Genomic DNA, 26,788 nt, shown 5'->3' on the forward strand with positions numbered 1-26,788 from the left:
CTTTCAAGTTTTGTACAGTAAAGTTGTGACGTACCCACTCTTGCCCACAGATGTGTGACAAATTTGTGACGTGGCGGGTCACCTTAATTGTAATATGAATAAATAATATCTCATTGTTTCTCCATAAACAATTTACCATGGGCGCCAGCCTTCAAGCTTATCGATTGAAAACGATAGTTGATAATTAATAATGATGATAATAATAACAACACGTAATGAGACTCTAAAAACTCCCAGGGGTGGGGTGACGGAACACTAACCATTAAGTACACTAACTTGGAAGTTAAGGATCATTAATAATAATTTCATAAAATACAAATTAAAACAGCTATTTATTAGGATGAAAAACGTGACGTAACAGCGTATTAATGGAATCTGAACTTACGGAAGAAAAAGAAAATTGAATGAAATACACTCTAAGAAAATGAACTGTTGCGCGAAGACTTGCAGTAATTTATGCCATTAACTCACCATTTGTAGACTCTGATATCTGGATGCAATCTATGTAGCAGATGATGTTTGATGGACCTCTCGTACAGGCGGCGTCATCTCTTGTTGTGGATTCCAGTCCTACTTCTGCTTTGTGCATACTACGTTAGTTGTACTACAACTTTCCTGCCTTTAACACTTCCTACTGTACTCCTTACATAAAGTCGTAATGAGTCCTAATTTTAACAGCAAAACCACCATGGGTTACGTTCGTGGAGAGAATACACTTGTATTCTTCCGTATTACGGAACATTAACGTAACTTAATTCATAACAAAATCTCTCCTGCCCTACACCAGTCAAAACCGGTCTCCCGTTTGACTTTAACTCTCGCTATTGAGTTAACAGGACTCAATGAGAATAAATTTTGAGTAGTACACTACTCAGATGCGAAGTGAACCAAGTTAAGATCTTCTCCGATGACAAGACGTACAGCCCTCCTCCGATGATAGATTAGAATCATCTTTCTACGTACTTGTAAGTCAGAGTGTCCTCCCAAGTGCCTCTCCAGCTCTTGTCGTCGAAGTATATAGGTTACAATGTCTCGCTCCATCAACAATATCACCTGGTCCAGTGAGATCTCATGAACTATCCCTTCTCCTGTCCATTGCTATAAAACCATCACGTTGCTTCATTTCGTCCATTCACATAGGTTGAACTTTCCCGGGGAATCAAGGCGTCAGGTAGCGAACTTCGAAAAGTAGGCGTCAACAAGGCTTTAACTGTCTCCTCAGAGTGTGGAGAGGGTAAGATCTCTCGTAAGCTTGATGACGTACATTTCCTGGTAATGGGCTGAAATTAGCCTGCTGACTCCGGTCACCTGACTTTGGCTATTGGAAAATTTACTGCAACCTGTTAATGCGAATGATGTTGAAATACTTTACTCAATAAATAGTTCGTTCAGAATACGTTATAGCCGCGATACAAAGAAATGAAATGATGATGTGAAATGGATTATTAAAACCCTATATATATATATATACATAATAATTTTTAAATGACCTACCATTGATTAAATATATATAATTTCAGTTAACTACACAGTTCATTCATTTATTACATGTTCCAAACATCACAAAGTGTTGAAAATTGTTTCTTTTCATGTGCTGAAGTTGTCAGCACTAACATGGCTTCCTTATTCCTGAAGTTGTTAACCAATCAGAAATTTTTGCAAATATTTTTGTAGACAATTAGAACTGCGGGTGGGTACAGGCATTCTGCCCAGAGAGTTCTGGAACTTTCTCCACTGCTATATAAGCTGGGCGTTTTTTGGGCCATTTTGTCTTCTTCGTCGCTCCAGTCTAGAGTCCATACGGTGTTAGTGGAGGCAGGGGAAATCCTTGCCCGTCTTAGAAGGCCCACCAGCTCAAGGTAGTGGCAAACATTTTTAAAGTATTTGATAGCTCCAGAAAGTTAACTTGAGGGGAAGGTTTCAAAATTCTTTCTTAATAAAAATGGTATTCCGTGGTTTCCCATTTTCACACCAGGCAAATGCCAGGGCTGTACCTTAATTAAGGCCACGGCCAATTCGTTCCACTTCCTAGGGGGCCGATGACCTTCGATGTTAGGCCCCTTAAAACAACAAGCAAGCAAGCCACTTCCTAGGCCTTTCCTATCCCATCGTCGCCATAAGACCTATCTGTGTCGATGCGACGTAAAGCAAATAGCAAAAAAAATTCTGAAGTTTAACATCACCTTATAGATGTAAATTTTCAGGCAACTCTAAGGACTCTATCATATCCCTGCTGGAAAACTTGTAACTTACGGAATAAAGAGTGTTCACCATCTATTAATTCCCATTCAACTTGGTATTGGGGTGACTATGATTTTCTAAAACCTAAAATATATCTCTATTTTGGAACTTAATATTTTCTCCATCTAGTCACCCTCTGTAGTATAAACATAGCCATAAACCCATAGAGGATCTTAAGTGTTTTTCAGAAGGTATTTGAAAAGGAGTTAAAGTATTTCGCCTCCCAGCATTTTGTTTATAGCCCATTTCTTAAACCTTTTATTTTGACCACTAAGGTACTTACTGCCTCTGTTTAAAGTGTTATTAATTGTGGATGAGTGTATAATAGAATGTCAAGCTGAAATGACAGCGGATACCGTTTTCAAGGTTTATCTAGTGTAAAATTTGGATAAGAAAGTTGTGCCTTTGAGGGGCCGGACTGTAGTAAATTTTAGAGCTCATTCTCCTAGAGTGTAAATTGAGTGAAGCAAAAGTGCTATTTAAAATAGCGTCACTTTGGAGCTACAAGCTTATTTTGTAAATTATTGTGTACCTGAAGTTTGATTTAAACCTTTTCTTGTTATCAGAGCTGATGAGCTCATCGTAATTCTATTTAACTGTTATTTGTTGTTGTTCATCGAAGTTTAAAGCCAGCAAGAAAGGAAACAAATAAAATTAGCTTTTCTCTGTCCACACATTCACGTCCGAACCTTCTTACACCTCTGTAATCCACGATAATATCCGTAACAATTATTGTTAGTATTATTATTGTTATTATTGTTATAAACTTAGTGGTCTTCTTTCTTCTTTCATGGTTGGCTTTTCCCTTGGACTCAGCGAGGGATTCCACCTCTACCGCCTCAAGTGCAGTGATAAACTTACTGACAATAATCAAAATGCCATAAAAGAATAGTTATGTTCTGAAAAAATAATGATTTATTGCTGCGGTTGTAAATGGAACGTGGTGTACTGAAGGCATCGATTGAAAGGAAACATGCTAGGATGATCAATTAAGACATCAGAACATCGCTATCGTTGTTACGTGGACTGTCCACAGCGTGACTCTTATTCTTCTTTCTTTACCGCCCTGTGGGGTCGCGGGTGAGAAATGTGTCGTTCTTGCGGATTTGGCCCTGTTTAACGGCAGCATGCCCTTTCTGAAACCATCCCTATGTTGTGGGATGTAATCACTATGGAGTGTTTCTACTGTGGTTGGTACTGTGGTATGTTCTTTGAATATGATGAGGAGAGTTTGGACAGAAAAAAACATCCCGTCCCCGAACCGGAAGTATTAATCAGAGGCGATTAAAATCCATGGCCTAGTCGGTAATCGAACCCGGGACCGTCTGAACTGAAGGGAAGTTCGTTGACAATTCAGCCAATGATTCGCTGTCCATAGCGTGAGAACGTGAGATATTCTGAGCAGGAAGCCAGCCGTTTCCGCCGTAGTTCTAATAAAATATTATATAAACACCATGCACATTTATACATAGACGACCAAGATTTCGTTCTAAATAATATTTTTGCTTCTATTATAAACGATACAGAAGTATAAAAAGCACTTATATTTTGATAAATTCATATACTGTATGTATGTGTTCGTAAAAAAACGTTTGTAGAGTGTAGAATTCTGTTAGTGGTGTCAAACCCTCGTTTTAGATGCAAGGAATGTTGTGTACTTTTAAAATACAACTATAGGCATATTTCTACAGTGCATACGCAAAATCATTATAAGACATCATCAGCTTGCTGCTTCGAACCGCTCTACTAATTTACAGCAATGAATTATAACACTGCTGTTGATATTAGGACAAACTGTTTGTTTCCATTAAATCAGGATTAATGCCCGCCTCTGTGGTGTAGTAGTTAGTGTGATTTGCTGCCACCCAGGAGGCTCGGGTTCGATTCCTGGCTCTGCCACAACAGTTCAAAAGTGGTGTGAGGTCTGGAACGGGGTCCACTCAGCCTCGGAGGTCAACTGAGTAGAGGTGGATTCAATTCCAACCTCAGCTATCCCCGAAGTGGTTTTCCGTGGTTTCCAACTTCTCCTCCAGGCAAGTGCCTTAGGGCCGCGGCCGATTCCTTCCTCTCTTCCTTGTATATCCCTTCCAATCCTCCCGTCCTTCCGCAAGGCCCTCATTCAGGTGAGGCCACCTGGGCGAGGTACAGGTCCTCCTCTCCTGTTGTATCCCCGACCCAATGTCTCACCCCAGAACACTGCCCTTGAGGCGGTAGAGGTGGGATCCGTCGCTCAGTCCGAGGGAAAAACTAACCATCGACGGTAAAAGGATTAATAAAGGAAGAAATCAAGATTAGTTAATTGATCAGTCTCCCAAATTTCATTGAAATATGTCTGTTCTAAGCCAAACAGTCGTCCTCGGAAGTTATCAGTGCTATAAACCTAGAAAATACAACTTTCAATGTTCTAGTAAAGGCCCAATATTTTTATAAAGATACATTGATCTGTGTTCATGATCACTTTTCGCAATTCGTATTACAATTTCTTCATAAAACTTCAAGTTTAATTGCCTATAGATAATACAGTTCAACGTGGACACTCAGTATACCGATATTTCTCACCAGCATAACTCCATGGAAGGTGAAATTTGGAAATTTTACTAACAACAGTCTGCGACAGGTGTCACTTAGTAATAAATGTAAGCATTTCGTGTATCCGAGATAAAAATATATGAATGAAAGGTAATTATTTGCCGCTTAATCCGATAAGTGCTTTAGAATGTCTTTACTTCATTCTTGAACTTAGTTTAGTTAATTAGTGGGACGTAGTTAATGGATACCAGAGTTGTATTTAAAACTACACGTTTACTTAATAATCCATGCGTCAAATAAATACACAATGGGAGTGGTTAGTATGAAAATGAATCTCGTGCGTTTAGGGTCACGTAGCTTTGAACTTGCATTCGGGAGATGGTGGATTCGAATCCCATCCGTGGTTTACCATTTTCACACCAAGCAAATGCTGGAGCTGTACCTTAATTAAGTTCACGGCCGCTTCCTTCCCAGTCCTAGCCCTTTCCCATCCTTGCGTCACCGAAAACCTTCAATTTGGCCATGCGACGCTTAACCAATAGCATAAAACAAAAATAATCTTAGTAAAAAGATCAGGACATGCAGTTTGAAGGTACATACGTTATTACTAACAACGTTATCTTGTTTACAAAGTGGCCTCTACTACGTGCTACCAGGAGATTCCATGGTACAGGCCGGTCTTCACCTTCATTGATAATATTTTCTACTATTAAGAAGTCGTGATGGGAGCGTGTCCTCTTTCATATGTAATGGGAAATTTTATTTCACGTAACAAATGAGATATGGAGTGAAAACCGTATTGATCTTTCACCAGAAATATTCAGATACGGAGGGCGTCACTTCGTCACTTTCAGGTCACAGTAACTACATTTTAATACGAGAAAAAATCCCAAATGAAATAAATAATTAAAAAAACATTATTCTTAGACATGCTGAGGATTCATTTATTTGTCTGCCCATTTATTTATTTATTTATTTATTTATTTGTTTATTTAATTATTCCTCTTAATCTGTTTAACATCCAGGGTTGGTTTTTCCCTCAGACTGAGCGAGGGATCCCACCTCTACCGCCTCAAGGGCAATGTTCTGGAGCGTAAGATTTTGGGTCAGGATGATACAAGTGGGGAGGAGTACCAGTACCTCGCCCGGCGGCCTCACCTGCTATGCTGAACAGGGGCCTTGTGGAGGGATGGGAAGATTGGAAGGGATAGGGAAGGAAGCGGCCGTGGCCTTAAGTACCTCATCCCGGCATTTGCCAGGAAAAGAAGTGGGACACCACGGAAAACCACTTCGAGGATGGCTGAGGTAGGAATCAAACACTTCTCTGCTCAGTTGATCTTTCAGACTGAGTGGCTCCCGTTTCAGCCCTCGTACCACTTTTCAAATGTCGTGGCAGAGCCGGGATTCGAATCCGGGCATCAGGGGGTAGCAGCTAATCACACTAACCACTAAACCACAGAGGCGGTCTATTTATTTATTTATTTATTTATTTATTTATTTATTTATTTATTTATTTATTTATTTATTTATTTATTTATTTATTTATTTATTTATTTATTTCAGTTGAGGGTCTTCCCGGGAAGTGAGAAGTTCGAGACGAAACCCAAGCCCGAGTCCTGGCCCACATTCAACGAGACATTCACATTTCCTTTGGCAGCTCTGGGGCAGGATCCCACCGCCTGTCTGATCGCTAGTCGGTTTCTAATGCTATCTGTGTACGCTGTGGAGAATGAACGTAAGAAGAAAGCGGTGGGAGCAGTTACTTGGCCACTAGATCGAGCTAGCTTCAAAGACGGCGCAAGCGGTGTGCTGCTGACGGGTGACATCTGGCGGCGGCTACAAGATATACGAAGTGGCCTTCCTGCTAACACGCAATCCCAGTACAAGGTAAGAAGTAATACTGTTTTACCTACAATGCTTCAGCAGCTTTAGTACATAGTTTAACAGTTGAAACCCAGGGACGGAACGCTCGTAGTTCACTGAACTTCCTGCTAGATGGCAGTACGTTCATGTAAATCACAGTGTGCTCTGCTCGTTTAGCACCACTCTGCGCCAATTTAACCAGCATTCAGTGCTCAATAAATTGTGAGTAAATGAAGAAATTAGAGAAAAATGCACGTCTTTCGAGTAATCTTCGGAGGTGTTTCGTTTCATGCTTGTCACAATTACACAACTGAGACAAAATGTTACTTTTTTTTTTTTGCTAGTTGCTTTACGTCGCACCGACACAGATAGGTCTTATGGCGACGATGGGATAGGAAAGGCCTAGGAGTGGGAAGTAAGCGGCCGTGGCCTTAATTAAGGTACAGCCCCAGCGTTTGCCTGGTGTGAAAATGGGAAACCACGGAAAACTATTTTCAGGGCTGCCGATAGTGGGGTTCGAACCTACTATCTCCCGAATACTGGATACTGGCCGCACTTAAACGACTGCAACTATCAAGCTCGGTAAATGTTACACTTATACCATTTGACAAGTTTCCCAAATTTTCACAAGAAACTGAAAAACTCCATATTAATTTACAGCAATATTATTAAAACCTTGTCAGAGTTAGGATAACAACCCAAGTCCTCATGCTCAGTCACTGTAACCGCTATACTTCTGAAGTGGAATTAAATACAGTATATCTAATATTAAGTGAAACACAAGTAGAAGCCACTTGTGGATTATGGAGAGACGTTGTCGCTGAGGTATTGTATTAAAATACATCAACACACAGGAAAAACAGTGAAAACTCCTGTTAAATATTGCGTAATATCGTTCACAGTAACACAGTTTCGATAGTGGAAAAATTAGTTTCATCTCGCATTACAACGATAGCCGGGCCGAGTGGCTCAGAAGATTGAGTCGCTGGCCTTCTGACCCTTAGTTGGCAGGTTCGATCCTGACTCAGTCCGGTGGTATTTGAAGGTGCTCAAATACGTCAGCCTCATGTTCGTAAACGAACTCCTGCGGTATGAAATTCCGGCACCTCGACGTCTCCGAAAACCGTAAAAGTAGTTAGGGGACGTAAAAACAAATGATGTTGTTATTATTATTATTATTACAACGATACAGTAACAAATAGGCTTTTGAATTACAGTATCATAACATCACGTGTTTGGAGTGGTGGTGGTGATTATTGTTTTAAGAGGAAGTAGGCCTACAACTAGGCAACCATCCTCTATATAACACCAATCAGAGAGAGAAAATGGAAGGGACCCGACACTTCGAAAAATGAAGCTATCGGCCAATGGAAGGCAAAGGCCTCGAAGAGCGTGAAAATGAAAGACTCCCTAGGCCTCGAGTGCTCTAGTACCGTTGGGTTCAAAAAAGAACAAGAGTTGATCAAGGGAGGTCGGATAGGTCAGATGAAAGTGAGGCGCCTGGCACAAGTAAGTGGAAGCAATGCCAGGACTCAGCTAAGGGCTTCATGGTCGCCAACCCATGATCCCAAATTCAGAGCTCCTGGAGCCCATTTTAGTCGCTTGTTTCGACAGGCAGAGGATACCGCGGGTGTTATTCTACCGCTCCCACCCACCGGGGCATGTTTAAGATTTTATAAATTACATTACAGGCAACCCTCAATACAATCGTGACCATACGGTTGCATTACGGTTGCCTACAGGCTAGACGCGGAAGTGAATACGTGGGGTTAAAATAGGGTATTCCATTCTAGGTTTAACATTCTCTATAAAATAAAATAAAATAAAATGAAATAAAATACTGTTATCTAAATATAAACTGTTTATTATAACTCTGTACCATCAACCTTTCGTAGCAATAATATAGGAAGAGGAGAATCTTTATATTATCAGTTCCGCATTTCATGTTTCTTGATAACGAATTGGGAAAATGTACATTAGGAAAAAAGAGTTACAAACTGTCTCATAGTTATAGGTCATAATGTCTTCTCATGCGTATTGTTTATAGTTAATGGCTCTTACTAACGTTTCAAATGAATTAGGTCATCAGTGATTTATATCTAGAGAGAGTATGAGGATATATCGCTGTTCCTGAACAGATGGTTGCATGTTGCAGAAAGAGGTCCGCAAGAACCAGTTGGAGGTCTCTCTGCTGTATAAGCCGGGTGATGCCACGGCTGGAGAAGCCGACACCTTGGAAGTGACAGTGAACCGCCTACGATGGAGCTTGGACTCCACCAGAGAGTACGAGCAGAAGAAAGGTAATGAAGTCTCCTTTCAGATTATCAAAAAATATAATATTCACGTACGACGTCTGTAATATCAGGCTAAAAACATTCGAACCTTAATGTAACGAAATCATGAGCTCACATTCTGGCTTATAGCTCCGATCTGAATGGTTAGATACGGTTTGATGAATATGCTAGGGGTGGCTTTAAAAATGCCGATCTTGTGGTATATGATTCGTTTTTCGATTAATTACTCCATACGAAGACATACGAAGTTGGTTAAGATATCCCTAGACGGAGCCCGGGAGGATGGTATCACTACGGTTTCCGTATGATCTTATAGGACTAAGTAAGTTGTGCAGGGTTTTTCAATTTCTTTGATTTGCTTCGTATCGACTTCTGAATGTAAATTCCAACCCATGATATGTGTCATAGAATAGGAAATCTTATAATGAACATAACGGTACCATTGCGATAGACTGAGGACAATTAGGATACACGTTAGTCAGATGTGTTTCATTAATTAATTAATTAATTCATTCATTCATTCATCAGAATTTTCTCATAATAAACAATCTCTATTAAAATTAAGAAAGAAATACGCCTGAATAAATATGCTAGAAAATTGTAGAGATGTGAAAGAGGTCGCACTTCTTTTATATATAACTAGCTGTTGTGTTGACTGTTTGAAGTCAATTTTTGTAGATTTCCTAATTGTGATGTTGATTGCTAGTTTACGACCTCTTTTGTAGATATAGAAACAGTGTTATACAGTATGTATAATTTTAAGTTTTAATTTGACACTATTTCGTTTTGCGTTAAACTGTTTCCTTGTGGTATCCTATATTTTCTAGGAAATAGTTGATCCTTTCAAACAAATAATAAATGTAAGTTATAATTGTATGTATCTACGCGTCGCGCTTTTGATATGAGGAACACGAATTCAACTGTCACCAATCAGCCTAGGAACCTCGAAAACTATGGAATCAACACACCTCTAAGTCATTTTTGACATTTTCTTTTTCACCCCTTCTAAACCCCCATGCCGATAGGGACTGAACGTGGACTTCAGCGGCATCCAAAGTTCAGAATTCACCTCAGCGACCCAGAAAATTGTGGATTCATCTCTAATATCGATCGTTTTTGATTATTTTGACATGTCATCCTCTGAGACGCTCTGGTCGAATAATAGAGTAATAATAATAATAATAATAATAATAATAATAATAATAATAATAATTAGTGCAATTCGATTTGCATTCGACTAACTTATAAAGACACTGACGAGCTGAACATTTGAACCGCATGAATTCTTTTACGTGCCACTAGTTATACCGACTCGAGGCTGACGTATCTGAGGACCTTCGGATGCCGATAGAGTGTGCCAGAATCGAACACGTCAACTTGATTTAAGAAGGCCAGCCGTATTCCGCTGAGATATTCAGGCCAATTTCAGTTTCTGAATCCTTTACTTGTATGTTTGGAATTGCAAATTACTTCTTGGCACCTGTATAGCCTACTTTTTTCGGGTACTCCGGTTTTCTCTGTGATATTTCATTCCAGCAACACTCTCCAATAACATTTCATTTCATCTGCCATTCATTAATCATTGCCCCAGAGGAGTGCGACAGGCTTCGGCTGCTGGCTCAATTCCTATCCTCATCGCTAGATGGGGCTTCATTCATTCCATTCCTGGCCCGGTCGAATGACTGAAAACAGGCTGTGGATTTTCACTTGTATAGCCTATATACATCTATTTTGAACAATTTTGCTTTACGTCGCACGGACACAGATAAGTCTTGTAGCGACGATGGGGTAGGGAAGGGCTAAGATTGGGAAGGAAGCGACCGTGGTCTCAACTAAGGTACAGTTCCAGCATTTTACTGGTATGAAAATGGGAAGCTACGGAATACCATTGTCAGGACTGCCGACAGTGAGGTTTGAACCCACTATCTTCTGAATGCAAGCTCACAGCTACGCGACTCTAACCGCAGGGCCAACATGCTTGGTACTTGTAGGTATATTTTATTTCGTAATATGAATGCGGAAGCAATGTATAAAATTAGTTTCGTGTTTTCATATGTGAATTTCCCATGTGGGATTGGTAGTTGGTAACAATATTCTTGTTTTGTTATGACAGAATAATTGAGTCGAGTGATATGCAGCCAAGCCTGATCGTCCGAGACCACGACCGCTCCTTCTTTGATTAAGTAATCAGCTAGATGAACAGAGGCCAATGTACCTCCAGCAATTAGATTGCGGAAGTAGAACACATCTTACGATAATCTTCACTGGTGGTACGCATTTGTGTTGTAATCACAGACAACAAGATGCGCCGTTTAAGTGATGAAGTGCATCCTCAATTAACAGGATAATACGCAGTTCCGGAGCCTGACAGTAGACAGGGTAAGATAAGAATTTTAAAAGTAAATATGTTATTTGAATCTTCTTCTTCTTAAATGTGTTTGCAGCGAATCTGCGTAGTGAAGCCCTACCTAGCAGCAAACAGTGTTTCATTGTCGCTGAAGTACTAGAGCAAGCGGAGAGTACTAAATTTTCCCCTGGTAACCCGACTGAGGGCGGGCGGGAAGAGAAGCCCCTCATGAATGCGCTCACCTAGCTACAGCATTTTACGCTATATTTCTCTAGTAAGTTATTGTTCTTTAGAGTGAAGAAGAGTAAGTTATGTTTAATGGCTCTTTCACGAAATACTTGTCGTAAGGGTGAGTTACACCGAAAACGTGAGGTGTGTATAGGAAGTAACATCCTACAGTATGTACAGCTGTCAATGGCCTGCTATTTTCGTTATTTTGTTGTCCGTTTTGTTTTACGTCGCACACGTGGTGAGTGTTTGTAAACAGATTTGAACTCGCTCAGACAAACAGCTATGATACTGGCACCCATGTCTACTATACACAGCGAGTGTTTATAAACATCAAGTTACATGTTCGTGTTGTGATTCACTTTACTACTCTGACCTTCGCCCAGGTATGTTGTGGTTGTCATAACAGGTCGTTTGCCTTTGCGACTGAAGTGACACACAGCGTACAGACGCAAGCCATTGTAATGCGGCGAGTGTTCTTACCTACTGCATTAACTTACATAAAAGTATTGTCTTACAACGTACCATCACAGTACCTGCAGTTCTCTGTTATCCCGTCTTATCATGGTTCAATATGGTTTTTACACATGCCTTGCAAATATCTCCTTTTTTACTAGTGCGTTAACGTCGTACTAACACATCGGTTTTTGGCAAAGCAAGGATATGAAAGGGCTAGAATTGGGAAGATAATGGCTGTGGCCTTAAATAAGGTACATCCCCAAAATGCGCCTGGTGTGAAAATGGGGAAAAACACGGAAAACCATCTTCAGGGCTGCTCGGTAAACATTATTCTCTTTTTTTTTTTTGCAGTTGCTTTACGTCGCACCGACACAGATAGGTCTTATGGCGACAATTAAGGGCTAGGAGTGAGAAGGAAGCGGCCGTGGCCTTAATTAAGGTACAGCCCCAGCATTTGCCTGGTGTGAAAATGGGAAACCACGGAAAACCATTTTCAGGGCTGCCGATAGTGGGGTTCGAACCTACTATCTCCCGAATACTGGATACTGGCCGCACTTACACATTATTCTTTGTTATCCCGTCTTATCATAGTTCAATATTCCCTTTCAATGACTGGGTAATAACTACCTCATAAAGAAAGAAAATAGATACTTTTGAAATGTGGTGTTACAGAAGAATGCTAAAGGTAAAATGGGTGTTAATTTAATGTTACGTAAAGCTCCAAATATCACTTCCGTTGATCTAAATATGATTTTGAGGTTAGAATTTGACAGAGCTTCGAGAGACCCAAATAGTAACAAGGCGCCTGGAATTGATGTCATACCCTCAGAATTACCGGGAAACCAGCATGCGGGGGGGGGGGGTGTTACACTCAGTGTGTAATAGTGTGATACAAAAGAGAAGTGCCATTCGATTTGGAACAGAATGTTGTTATATCTGTTCCCAAGAAATCAGGTGCTGACAAGTGTGAAAACTACCGCACCATTAGTTTACTATCGCACGCTTGCAAAATTTTAACACGAATATTTACAGAAGAATGGAAAGACAAGTTGAAGCTTAGTTGGGAGAAGATCAGTTTGGCTTCATAAGAAATGCAGGAACCTGTGAAGCAATCCTCACTTTGCGTCTGATCTTATAGAATCGAGTTAAGAACGACAAGCCTACGTACATGGCATCCGTAGATCGATAGTGTTGATTGGACCAAACTATTTGAGGTTCTGAAGGTGATCGAGATCAGATACCGAGAAAGAAGAATTATCCACATGTACAAAAATCAGGCTGCAGTATTTGGTTATTGTTTTAAGATGATGTACAACTAGGCAACCATCCTCTATTGACATCAATTAGCAGGAAAAAGGAAGAGATCCGCCAATTAGAAAATGAAGCTTTTGACAAAAGAAAGGGGAGGGTCACGAAGGGCGTGAAAATGAGACTTCTTAGGACTCCCTGGGCATCGAAAACCAGCTGTAATGCCGTCGGAGTGGGAACAGTCTAAGCGTTGACCAAGAGAGGTCGGATAGGAAAAATAAAGGCGAGGAGCCTGAGACAAGCACGTGGAAGGAATGCCAGACTCACCTACGAGAATCATGGGCCCTAACCACTCACCCAAGTTCAGAGGCCCTGCCCTCCTGTTAATTACCTTTTATAACTATCAGGAACTAAAGTGAATTTATTCTATCACTCCCACCCACAGGGGTTAGAGTTTGTAAAAATCATAGGATCTGTTCAGCCAAGGGGGTAAAAGCGTGCTTTATTCATTTGGAAGGATGTAAGCTTGATTCTCCACAAGGGAGTCAAATTTTTAGAAACGACACTTCTTTGACTATATCCGTCGCGAATATACCGTAAAATATAACATATTCAGGTGATTCTAAGTTATTTCTACACACTGCTTTGGGTTGTAGAGGGGATTTAGTAAATTGATGAAAAGTAACCCGCATATTGTATATACCGCCTCCTTGTTATAAGAAAAACTAGATAAAATAAGGCTTTTTAATCTCCCCCTTCACCTACACAAAAGAGTTGTTCAATGTGGCGACAATCAACTTCGATGCACACTTCGTATCTCAAAAAATAGTTGTGTGTGGTGCAACCTGAACTCGTGCAGGCAGATATTGATTCGATCTAGGTTTTCTTGTAGCACGTAGCCAGTGCAATTCCAGACACATGTCCCTGGTCAAAACTTAATCTATTAGGTTTCCTGTACAACCCCTAGAATTGTGTGATAGGAATTCGGAATCCTACTGTATAGGCCTATACTTAAATATTCCTGTACGCCAGGCAGCCTCATATCAGTGCCCTAGGACGTCATAACAGAGTATCCTGCAACCTTATATTCTGGAGCGTAGCTGTGCTGGCGATAACGTTAGCAGTGTCAGCTCGTTGCATTTGTGATAATTATAGTTCATAATTGAGCAAGTTACCGTTACACCATTGTTAACTTTTAATTTGCCGTCCGTGCATTTCAAAACCTACCACCTTGAATAAATTTAATGGTTCTTATTTTGGTGTTTAGGTCCACGTCGAGGAAAACCATCTCAATTTTGGGTGTAGTACTGTGCCCTGCAGACTCCAATATCAATCAAGCAAATGCTGAGAATGTATCGGAAGTACTGCAGTAACGTGCGTGGGTCGCTAATACATGGGTACATCTTACCATAGTTCCCGTCCTCTTCTGCACCAGGCTGCACAGCGGATAGATTCGTGGTCGGTTCGGTGACGAATTAAATGAAGTTAAACAGGACAGGATATATCGGTGTATGAGTGAAAGAAGGATCACATAATAAACTATATTTTTGTATAAAGATAAGGTTGGATACTAGACCCCTGAACAACAAAAATTATAAATACAATCTGTACTGCCATGAAGCGGCAAATCTATCTTCTTCCTGTGTCCGCCGGAGAAGTTTCGTGAGTGCTGGACTTGGTTAATAAGTTTGAACAGGCTCGTCTCAAATTTCATTATAGATAAGGGCCTAAACCTAGAAAACACATGAGGTCAGGGAGGGAATACTTCGTACATAAACTTACACTAACAGTTTCCATATATTGGGAAATTATGTACAAATGCACTACAGTACCGAAGGTTTCCCGAAGGAATAAGAAATTCGCACACACAAGTTAAACGATCGCGCACAGCTGAGATGTGAACTCACGACCCTGTTTCGCATTCGCGTGACACCTCTAACATAACACCAACCAAAACAAAATGAAATAACACAATTATATAACACTCATAAATACACACGGCTTCAATAAACCTAAAATAAACGTACAAGTAAATGTGGTCATCTTGCAGCATAGAGAAAGGAGACATTCCTCCCGTAGCCTCTGGACGGGGTTGACGGTCGACATTGCCGTGTGGGGTGAGTCCAGGCCGTTACCCTCGCAAGTAAAAACAAACACGACGTCCGAGTTTCCCCTCTTCTCGAGTTCTCAAAGTATGGCAGCTTGTCATCAGCTCTCGCCTTCCCAACAGCTGAGACCAGTCTCTCGTAAATAGACACTTCATGGAGTGCACCTCGGCCCTTTACAAATTATATACATTACCTCACTTATATCCTTACGCACTCACGCAAACTATGGACTTCTCTGCCGGGCCATCTATAAGGCCATTCAAATATCACGACGTCTTGTCTATATACCTTTATTTCTGGACTCTACGGTCCCTGGTTCGTGCCATGCTCATGTTTAAGAGAAGATGAAACAATTGAGATGACCCTCAATATCGCAACGTTGCGGACATCTGCCTTCATCATAACTGCACCTGAAATTCATGCAACCGAAAATGACATGCAAATCTATACTTACGTCGTCCCTTTAATCCATAAGGTCTTCCTATCGATGTTATAGGACCGTACCGGTCCCTTTTTTCAATGATACTATTACTGCAGGACACAACACATAATCCTAGATAAGCCACATAATTTATCCACAATAATACAACACTACGTCTAACCTAAGTCCCTCACAAGAAACAAACAAAATAATACCTGATACAAAGCTATATACTTCCTAAGCATGCCAAGTCCTGAGTGAAAATCATACTTGCCTGAAGGGCCTATGCTAATTATTTACGAACATATGCGAAGCTAATCCTGTCCCTAACAATGCAATAATAGAGACTGCCCAAACTTGTCTGTTTACATGACCTTCAGAGATCCTCCATATCGGACACCCAGGAGTGCCTAGCCCTCCATCACATTGCAGTCTTCACAGGCACCCAGTCCTCGGTTCAGTACCTGTGGTTGCACCGTGGTATGGCTTCTACTTGATCGTGTTGACCCGTTGATCTTCTGCTGCTGGCGGAACCTTCTGTCTTCTTTACGCACTTTAGCACTACCTGGAGGCGCAGTTGGACATTGGCACGTTTCTGACGGTCACTCCTATGCGGATTTAGTTGACTGTAAGGAGACACAGAATTAACGTCTATTCTCGTATATAATTATATCCCCTTACAAGAACATAGCGTTATTGCTCCTAGCTCTCCTCGGACGGAATGTTATTAGGCAAAATTTAGTGCTTAACTGCACACGCACGCCTATCATGGAAAGTTATTAGGCAAAGTTTAGTGCTCAACCGCACACGCTCTCATATCATGGGAAGTTATTTAGCAAACTTTAGTGTTAGTTCTATCCTCATGCAGCTATACTTATGGACGTTGGTGTTATTCATTTTAACACAGTCTCAGCTTCGTCTAGTTCCATAGCCCTACCTTTCGGCATTTTACTTCCTGTCCAATTTAAGATAGCACAATAGATGAGACTTCTAACTCGTATGACTCTGTGTTAGCAAGCACAGTTCTTATAGAGTAAAGAGTCTGCGGTCTAGTTTCTCCTTGATAGAGCCTACACAGCGTGCGATTCTAGCTAGATGGAGAATGTATTTATCTATAAGCATAGGTTTATAATTGCTGTTCGCTTAGCGATTCAGCCTCACTGTAGCTGACCTGTGTCCTACACGTTGAAACAATAGAATGGTTCTCAACTATCAAACACTGTTCAATAAGTTTAATTCACTTCACGATTAAGTCTCAGTGGGCCGACACACGTCACGCACTTCCAAAGAGTAGAATGGCCCCCTCTTCACTCGGAGCTCGGTATTTATTAGGTCAACAAACCACGCCAAGTGAATCCCCAATATACACACTTGAGGTCCACTTGACTTCTTTGTGAGAAGCGGAGTTTGCTCCCACTGTTTTGCCGGGAATACTGTATAATTGCGGGTGATAATTAGAGAAACAAATATCATGATACTCAGAAAATTATTCCTGATTTTTCCATTGTTTTACATCGTCTAGATTCAGTCTGTGAGTGAAGATACACTTCACGTTTCTTATCTTATCCGGCATTCTCCCGCTTTTCTTTCTGGTGGATTGGTATATGTAAATCCCCAAACAGCATTTGAGTAGTTTCATCTCTCTCTGTCCTTCCTCTCTCTAACACACACAGAGCACCACACCCTATCTGACTCTCTGATTCTCCCTCGCGCACTTTGACTACCGTTGGCGCCTTTTTACTGTTGCCTCAATAATGATAACTGATGTATTAAATATTGCCTTTATCTGACCATGAACGATACGGTTCAGTACATAAAATTCCTTCACAGCAGTTTTGAACTTCGAAAATTAACTTGACGTGTTTTTATCGATAAGAACCAAAAGTCAAAATGAGAACCATTAAATTCGTGATAAGAAGTTTTCAAATAATAATAATAATAATAATAATAATAATAATAATAATAATAATAATAATAATAATAATAATAATAATAATAATGGCGCATGGCCTCAGAAAAGGTCTGGTGCAGGTCTTTATAGGCGACCTGTGAGGATGGGACTCTACGTATTCTCCCAACCCAGAGGAATAAACCAATTACGGTTAAATTTCCCGACCCAGCCGGGATTCGAACCCGGGTCCCTTTGGATCAAAGACAAGCATACTAACCACTTTAACCATGGAGGTTTTGAAATGAACGCACGGTATATTAGAGGCATATAAAATCATGGTGTGCAAACGAAATATGTCAAGTATCAGCCAAATGCATTATTTCATAACTGCTATTATAGCAATTAATTATATTTAAAGTATATTCAACATATTTATAAAGAAAGAAAGAAAGGAAGGAAGGAAGGAAGGAAGGAAGGAAGGAAAGAAGGAAGGAAGGAAGGAAGGAAGGTTTTCATCATTAAAAATTTAACATCCTTACATCTTATTAACTTTATTATTACCCAACTAGTATTCTTACAGTTAGGCTATAATTTCTTCTTAACTGAATGTAGTGAAATAATATATTTTAGAGTTCCATCGCATTCTTTCGTATTACAGTACACAAGGCAACACTGCACTCTAGTTACACGTGCCCGCTGCTAATATAAAGAACTGTCTCCCGATGCCCGCTCACTACCACCTCTCGCTCTTCCTTGAGTTGAGGTTACGTGCTGTGTGTTAAAATTCCATCTAATTGTACGTAATATTTTGTGTTGACAGCCCAGCTGTATGTGAAACTGAGCATACTGGATGGGGGAGGTTCGTGCATCAGGTCTAGGAACTCCAAGCCCTTCGCACCCAGTATCTCTGTTCATCTGACGCCCGAGGAAGAACAAGCAGTGCTGGACTGCGTGTTACCACCCCGGGGACCTCAGCGTGACGCGATAGCCTGCCAGCTCAGTCTCTGTACTAAACCCAGCATGATCAGTAAGTATGACACCAGACCCTTCCAGCACTCTTTTAGCGTGTTTACCCGGGGCTTCTGGTTCTGCTGTACAAATTTCAAGCTTAGGCTGTGAATAATAAAATTAGATGTCATGAGTTTCGAGAAATGTGAACATTATACATTTGAAGCTGGAAGATGGGATATCATCAGGGCTGTAGTCGAGGATATACGCGAGTATACGCCGTATGCCCTCTGGTTAACTCCACTCATTAGAGTATGCCTTCTGATTTCTTGCGTATACCTTCTACTTCGGATTCTTTCCTTTTTAATTTCGCCATTCTGTCAGTAAGTTTAAATCTCCAGCTACGCTCGTAATCGTGAATTTAGACGGTTCACCTTGATGAATAACATTATCAGCCATCCGGCTCCATGGCTAAATGGTTAGCGTGCTGGCCTTTGGCAACAGGTTCGATTCCCAGCAGGGTCGAGAATTTTAACCATCATTGGTAAATTTCGCTGGCACAGGGGCTGGGTGTATGTGTCGTCTTTATCATTTCATCCTCATCACAACGCGCAGGTCGCCTACAGGTGTCAAGTCAAAAGACCTGCATCTAGCGAGCCGAACTTATCGTCGGACACTCGCGGCACTAAAAGCCATACGCCATTTCATTTTATTTAAGATCACCACTGATCGTTGCTTCGTCTCGAGCCTTAGGTTCACAGATTCAAATGACTTACAAATTGACCTATTTAAACCTGAGAAATATATGAAGACGTGACTGCAAAACCACCGTACAGCAACATAATTCAAGAGTTTGTTCCAGTGAAAAGTGTGATAGCAAATGGAACAAGGAACCTTGGATTGCGTTTTTAATAAATAGCTGGAAGTAGGTCCAGTTGAAAACTACTGTGTAAGCAAATTAAGTTTTTCAAACTAGTGCTTTCAAATATGGACTTCTTCTTTGTCATCATAAAATGTCTTCTATATGCCTGATTTATGCCAAATTTAGGTTTGTTGTAACTAGTTGTCCACTAATTTTAAACGTTAAGATGATCTTACACCCGGAATTCGTATTCCCCTTTCTTAGATTATATCCTGTGAGAATTTTGGGACGCCAGCGCTGGATATCAACCCCATCTATCAGAAGAAATCATACGGTGGAGATTTAGCAGTTGAACTGAAAATGTTTGGCATTTATTGTTTTTAGAGGAACTAACTACAAGTAGGCGACTATCCCTTCATATCTAACCACAAAAGAAAAGGGCGAATCGAGCTCGATAGCTGCAGTCGCTTAAGTGCGGCCAGTATCCAGTATTCGGGAGATAGTAGGTTCGAACCCCACTGTCGCCAGCCCTGAAAATGGTTTTCGGTGGTTTCCCATTTCCACACCAGGCAAATGCTGGGGCTGTACCTTAACTAAGGCCACGGCCACTTCCTTCCCACTCCTAGCCGTTTCCTGTCCCATCGTCGCCATAAGACCTATCTGTGTCGGTGCGACGTAAAGCAACTAGCAAAAAAAAAAAAAAAAAAACGCGAGGTTATCCGTAAAAGACACGGAAGTGTCACGAAGGATGTGAAAATGGAAGAATCCCCACGCCTTGCAAATTTAATATCGTCAAGACCAGAAGAGAGTAAAAAAAAAGTTGGCTAAAGGAGGTGGAAGAAAGTGAGGAGTAGGTAGAAGCAATATCAGACTCAGCTAGAGACCCTGGGATCGCCAACTCACACTCCCAGTTTGAGAGCCACTGGGGATACTTTTTTTTTGCTAGGGGCTTTACGTCGCACCGACACAGATAGGTCTTATGGCGACGATGGGATAGGAAAGGCCTAGGAGTTGGAAGGAAGCGGCCGTGGCCTTAATTAAGGCACAGCCCCAGCATTTGCCTGGTGTGAAAATGGGAAACCACGGAAAACCATCTTCAGGGCTGCCGATAGTGGGATTCGAACCTACTATCTCCCGGATGCAAGCTCACAGCCGCGCGCCTCTACGCGCACGGCCAACTCGCCCGGTACTGGGGATACTATAGAAGTATGTTATGGCACCGTCGCCACAGGCAAGATGAACGTACAGTGACCATTCATATAGAATTCCCGACATGTGAGGGGTCCATATTTTGACTATGTGTAATTCATAAACTGGTGAAAAAGCACAGAATATGTCAGACGAAAATACATCGAAGTATTCCAGAAGATAACAGAAGTGTAAAGATATTGTAAAAATAAGGTGAACCGCAGAGGAGACCCCTGTAAAGGAAATGTTCTTTTTGTAAGGAATCCAGAAATCGTAAAATCGCGAAATAATATTGACGTGACCCTTGGTATTATTAAACGGAAATCATTAAACGCCGATATTTCTCTCCCAGCAAATGACATAAATATTTGTTTCTTTTTCCTGTTCTTATGCTTAACCTTATATCCAATGTATTCATTTATTGGGGTCAGCTTTTTATCTGTACTTGGCCAGTTTTACAAGAGGATGCCCTTCCCGACGCCAACTCTATATGGAGGAAAAAATCACTATTGCCTGTTTCTTTGGTGTTTGGTAGTGTGATTCGGTGTGTGTAGATGAAGAGTTGTGAAATGTGTATCGAGACGAACATATACCCAGTCCCCAAGTCAAACTAATAAGGGTTGCAACGAAGTGATTTGTTACGAGACAACATGGCCAAGGCAGAACAATTGCTTATCGAAGGTTTCATTGGGGTTCAATCCAAGGATTGGCCCATTTAAAATCCCCGGCGGGGCAGGAAATGGAACTCAGGGCCATCCGAACCGAAGACCGACAGGCTGGCTGACCATTCAACAAAGGAATTGTACAATTGATAATAAAATCTTTCGTCTTTCGAAAATTACTTGGTATTTGATCTCGTAACCTGATCTCAGGTGAGGTAGTATTACAAACATCTGTTCTATTGAGGACATTCCCTGGAATAAAGCATCAAACATTCAGGGATGATCTCAGAACATGATACCAAAGCTTTTTTTTTTTTTTTTTTTTTTGCTAGTTGCTTTACGTCGCACCAACACAGATAGGTCTTATGGCGACGATGGGACAAGGAAGGGCTAGGAAGGACTAGGAGTGGGAAGGAAGCGGCCGTGGCCTTAATTAAGGTACAGCCCCAGCATTTGCCTGGTGAAAAAATGGGAAACCACGGAAAACCATTTTCAGGGCTGCCGACAGTGGGGTTCGAACCTACTATCTCCCGAATACTGGATACTGGCCGCACTTAGATACCAAAGCTCTTGCGAACGATGGACGCCATTGGAGCCATGACCTAGCCACTCGGCTCCAAACCAGAGTGTCCGAAGTAAGAATGCCGGCAATAACAAGTGGGGATTTTCAATAGGACAAAAGACGCGTTACCCGGCTTTGAAACCCCACAGAGAAGTATTAAAATGACTCTACATGCTGCACCGACCCAAATAAACTTAGGATGGTGGCTCTGAGGTAAACATAATTTCGACATTTTTGAGGCTTTATTTAATCACATAAATATGGTGAGTATTCGGCTGCTCTTATCCATGCGGAGATGTTACTCAGATAGTTAGATGACGTTCTTCCCGGTGACTCACTGCGTAGATCACCTCCTTTGCTTGAAGTTACAGAATCGAATACCGGCATACTGAGGAGGCGCTAAATCAAAGTTAATGAACCCTTTTTGAGTATAAAATTCCAGCAGGGTGGGATCTTTTAAAACCGATACCTGTTTAACATATAGGCCCACAGTGCTTATTTTTAGAAAATGAATGTGACATGCTTGGTGGGAGCAGCTAAATATTGCTGCCGGTGGGCTCCTATAGGCTGATATATGACGCCTATCACTCCATGTTGCCTGCGTATGTTTTGTCTCGTCATTCGTCGGAACATGAAGTGAATCAACTGCCTATATTAATGATCATTTCATCCACCTCAATATCTAAAATTCCCTCTCGCTGCACTGCCTTCCTTATTTCCTCCTGCTACATGTTGCACAGCACTGGGCCAATTCTTGGGTTGACCTAGTGAAACCTTCGCTAGCCAATTGTTCTGCCTTGGTCATATTAAATGTTCTGTTGTATCTCGCAACGTATCATATCACTTGAACCCTTATTAGTTTGACGACAATGATGTGGAGAACAGGGATAGTGAAGGAAATATTTAGAGAATTGATTGAGGTTTTAGTTGTTTCATTGGTAAGTAATGAACCCTCAAGAATTGTGTACTTCTTTTGAAGTGCAGTTGCTTTTTATCACAGTATTAATGCACTTGTGAATTTTGTTCCGCTCAACAAAGCGTAAGCACCACGGCAACAATTCCTGTATAAGCAGAAAGCTAGTGGTTTCAAAATAGGTAACTTCGTTTACTATAGCTAGTATAAAGTTCTTTTTATCAATTCATATGAACATTGATGCATTTATAGATTTACTGATGTACGCATATTAACACTGTGGTCTACGGTAATTACGCAGTATAGTTCATCATTCGATTCGAATCACCTTACGAAACACGCGGCAACGCAGCTCAACTGTTTCAAGTTCCCACTAAATATTCCACGTTTGTACTTCCAAAAGTAGCACTATAGTATTGGTACCTATTACCATGCAGTGAGTGAAGAACATCGTGTATATCTTCATAACTTTCGTTATTAACATCCACTATTCTATTGATTTTCTTGGAAGATAATACAACCTGCGACAATAAAGTTCGGTGAATAGTCCTGTACTATCAACATAGATGAACAATGCACGACAGTGACCGTACTGTCCTTTGAAATAGTTCCCTCCCATAACTATGCACTGCTGAGATCGGCGATATATATTCTGGAAACTTTGCAGGAAGGCTTCCATTGCGATGGTGTTCAAAAGCCTCGTCACGTTTCGTTGGATGTCAGGAATATCGTCAAATCTCATTCCTTTCGAAGCGAATTTGATGCGTGACTTTTCGGTTCTGACCTTTTGCCGGCGAAGGGATCCCGGAGAACGCCATTCCATGCTTTGCCGTTTCGTTTCAGGGTCGTACCTGAGACAGCAGGTTTCATCCTCTGTGGCAATGCAGTTCAAGAAATTTGATGTCGCATCCGCCGTTTCGACAAAATCCTGTGGAGCCTCTAAACATGCCTGTTTCTGATCGTCAGTTAAGTGATGTGGCAGAAGACGAGAACACGTTTTCCTCTTCTCTACCTTCTGGGTAACGATTTGTCGCATGGATTCACGGTTAACCTGCAGTTCATCCGCTATCCTGTGCACAGTTAATCGCCGATCGTTCGTGATTAATGTCCTCGCCTTCTCAATGTTTTGGTCACTGACGGCGGTCGCCGGTCTTCCGCCACAGGGATTGTCAGAAACACTTTCGCGGCCTCCTCGAAAACGGGCGAACCACTCGTACACTTTAAGAACAGTGCTTGATCTTCATAAAACGTACCAGCATCGCATGCGTTTCTTTTGGTGTCTTGCCAAGCTTAAAACAAAACTGTACATTGATATTTTGGCCTTTCATGTTCCTGTTCGCAGTTCAGAACCAACGCACTAAACACGCACTGTGTCAAACAGGTCTCACACGGCACACATACGATGCTCAACTTAACAACGTTGGGAGCAGGTGGTCAAAACTTCCTGTTACGCAGCGTTGTGTGTCGCCAGTATTGCCGGATCGACCGTTCTGACTTCATTCACCGAACTTTATTGTCACAGGTTGTATCATGATGGAATAGACATCAAACACCATATTGATTGATTTCAATGAATTTTTTACAGGTAATCATATTAAGAGTAGCCTACTCTAATTCCAAGAGCTTGGACGTTAAGCGGTGTCATTACCAGAGTCAGTTTCTTAGAGAAAGCTAGTAAGTCAATGATAGTAAGGAATCCCGCTGCCATTCTCAGTCTACTGGCAAAGAAGGCAAAGCCTCATACATACAGGCCATGCAAACCACTAGAGGAGTGGTAGGTAGAGGCTCCCCTATCCGTAACCTCGGTATTGTGTGGGATAGAGTGGTTCATTCTGTACCCGAGCACATTTGCTCCCTGGTTCTCATTTCTAGCGCAGAGTGTGGCTCTCCAGAAGTTGAAATATCGTTTCTGAAACTTTTCAACTCCCTGAAGGGGAATCGAACTCGCGTAGTTCCAAGTGAACCAGGCCGATCCTTACTACCTCGCCTAGGCGTCCCTCCAAGTCTACAGCTAATGTTGTATCGTTCTATTATTATTTGCTGTCGCACCGGTTATGTTGGTGATGGGGCTACAACAGTACTGTAAGTCAAAGATTGGTGGTGAATACAGCAAGTAACCATCGTACGAGCTGTAACTAGAGCGACGGGACTGCAGCATAACAGCCTGAAACAGTCCTTGAAGAAGCTTTACCCGCCCATCTATCTGAGTAGAGACGGAGAAATCTGTAGTTCTCAGCACTTGCAAAATAATGCGAAGTTCCTCAACGAAAGTTCAGCGAGGTTTCAGAATACAGCCCATTGTTTTAGTTATGATGATTGTGATTCATAATTATTTAACCGTGCAATTATGTTAATGTACCAGCAGAGATAGCTGTGAGCTCAGAAAATGATGACGATGATACTACTACTACTACTACTACTAATACTACTACTACTACTAATAATAATAACAATAATAATAATAAATGGTTATGTGTATATGTGTGGACTCCTCAGTCCAAACAATGAGGGAATCGCTAGAAATTCAACCATCAGTAGTTACAAAAAACTCCGGATGTCACAAAAGGGATTTACAGGGGAAATAACTTGGCAGGTTCGATCCTGCCTCGGTCCGGTGGTATTTGAAGGTGCTCAGATACGCCATCCTCGTGTCGGTAGATTTACTGGCACGTAAAAGTACTCTAAGGGATTAAATTCTGACACCTCATCGTCTCCAAAAACCGTAAAAAGAAAGTAGTTAGTAGGTCGTAAAGCCAATAACTTTATTATTTACTGGGTAAATGAGGAGTGGGGTAGTTTCCCAATGCCTTACCCACTGAGCCAGGACATGCCATCTCATGTCAGCCTCTCAAGCCCACTAAAACATACACATTAAATGACTCTACAAGCCCTACTCTCAAGACATTCTTCACAGAGACTGGCTGCGTGAGGAACAGAGTTACCTAGCGTCACTCTTACCTCAGTAACTTAAACATTTTCACTGTCAAAGATAAGACTAACACTTACCAGAAGATTTAAGCACACTAAACACTATATCTCACAAGAGATGGCTCTATTATTATTATTATTATTATTATTATTATTATTATTATTATTATTATTATTATTATTATTATTGTTATTCATTGTCCCAGGGTCCGACTCGTTGGCTGCACGGTCAGCGTCCTGGCGTTCGGTTCAGAGGGTCCCGGGTTCGATTCCCGGCCGGGTCGGGGATTTTAACCTTAATTGGTTAATTCCATTGGCACGGGGGTTGGGTGTATGTGTTGTCTTCATCATTTCATCCTCATCACGACGCGCAGGTCGCCTACGGGGGTCAAATAGAAAGACCTGCACCTGGCGAGCCGAACCCGTCCTGGGATATCCCGGCACTAAAAGCCATACGACATTTCATTTCATTGTCCCAGGGGAGTGCGACAGGCCTCGGCAGCCGGCACAATTCCTATCCTCGCCGCAAGATGGGGGCTTCATTCATTCCATCCCTGACCCGGTCAATGTCTGGAAAACGGGTTGTAGGTTTCCATTATTATTAATATTATTATTATTATTATTATTATTATTATTATTATTATTATTATTAATTACCTTTCTTCCTTACCTTCCCACTACACTTCTACCTTGCTACTTATTCCATTCTCTCCTCCTCCAACCCTTCTAGTTATTTTCTCCATTTTATCGTTCTATGAATTATATGTCCGGCGTCATGGCTAAATGGTTAGCGTACTCGCCTTTGGTCCAGAGGGTCCCGGGTTCGATTCCCGTCCGGTTCAGAGATGTTAACCTTAAATGGTAAATTGCCTTGGCTCGGGGACTTGGTATTTGTGCTGTCCCCAACATCCCTGCAACTCACACACCACACATAACACTATCCTCCACCACAATAACACGCAGTTACCTACACATGGTAGATGCCGCCCACCCTCATCGGAGGGTCTGCCTTACAAGGGCTGCACCCGCCTAGAAATAGCCACACGAAATTATTGTTATATGTATTATATAAATTGTCATTTTGATTTCATACGAG

General features: G+C 41.4%; 1 protein-coding gene across 1 annotated transcript in view; it reads left to right on the top strand.

Moving 5' to 3' along the window:
* Positions 1-26,788, top strand: part of LOC136867040 (uncharacterized) — a 121,912-nt gene that overhangs the window by 89,214 nt on the left and 5,910 nt on the right. Inside the window, exons 3-5 of the mRNA XM_067144144.2 lie at positions 6,334-6,657; positions 8,789-8,933; positions 18,450-18,656. Coding sequence (XP_067000245.2) covers positions 6,334-6,657; positions 8,789-8,933; positions 18,450-18,656 — 676 coding nt within the window. The remainder of the gene's footprint in view (positions 1-6,333; positions 6,658-8,788; positions 8,934-18,449; positions 18,657-26,788) is intronic.

The sequence above is a fragment of the Anabrus simplex genome, chromosome 1 (genome assembly GCF_040414725.1).
Source record: "Anabrus simplex isolate iqAnaSimp1 chromosome 1, ASM4041472v1, whole genome shotgun sequence".
In the NCBI taxonomy this organism is placed as follows: domain Eukaryota; kingdom Metazoa; phylum Arthropoda; class Insecta; order Orthoptera; family Tettigoniidae; genus Anabrus; species Anabrus simplex.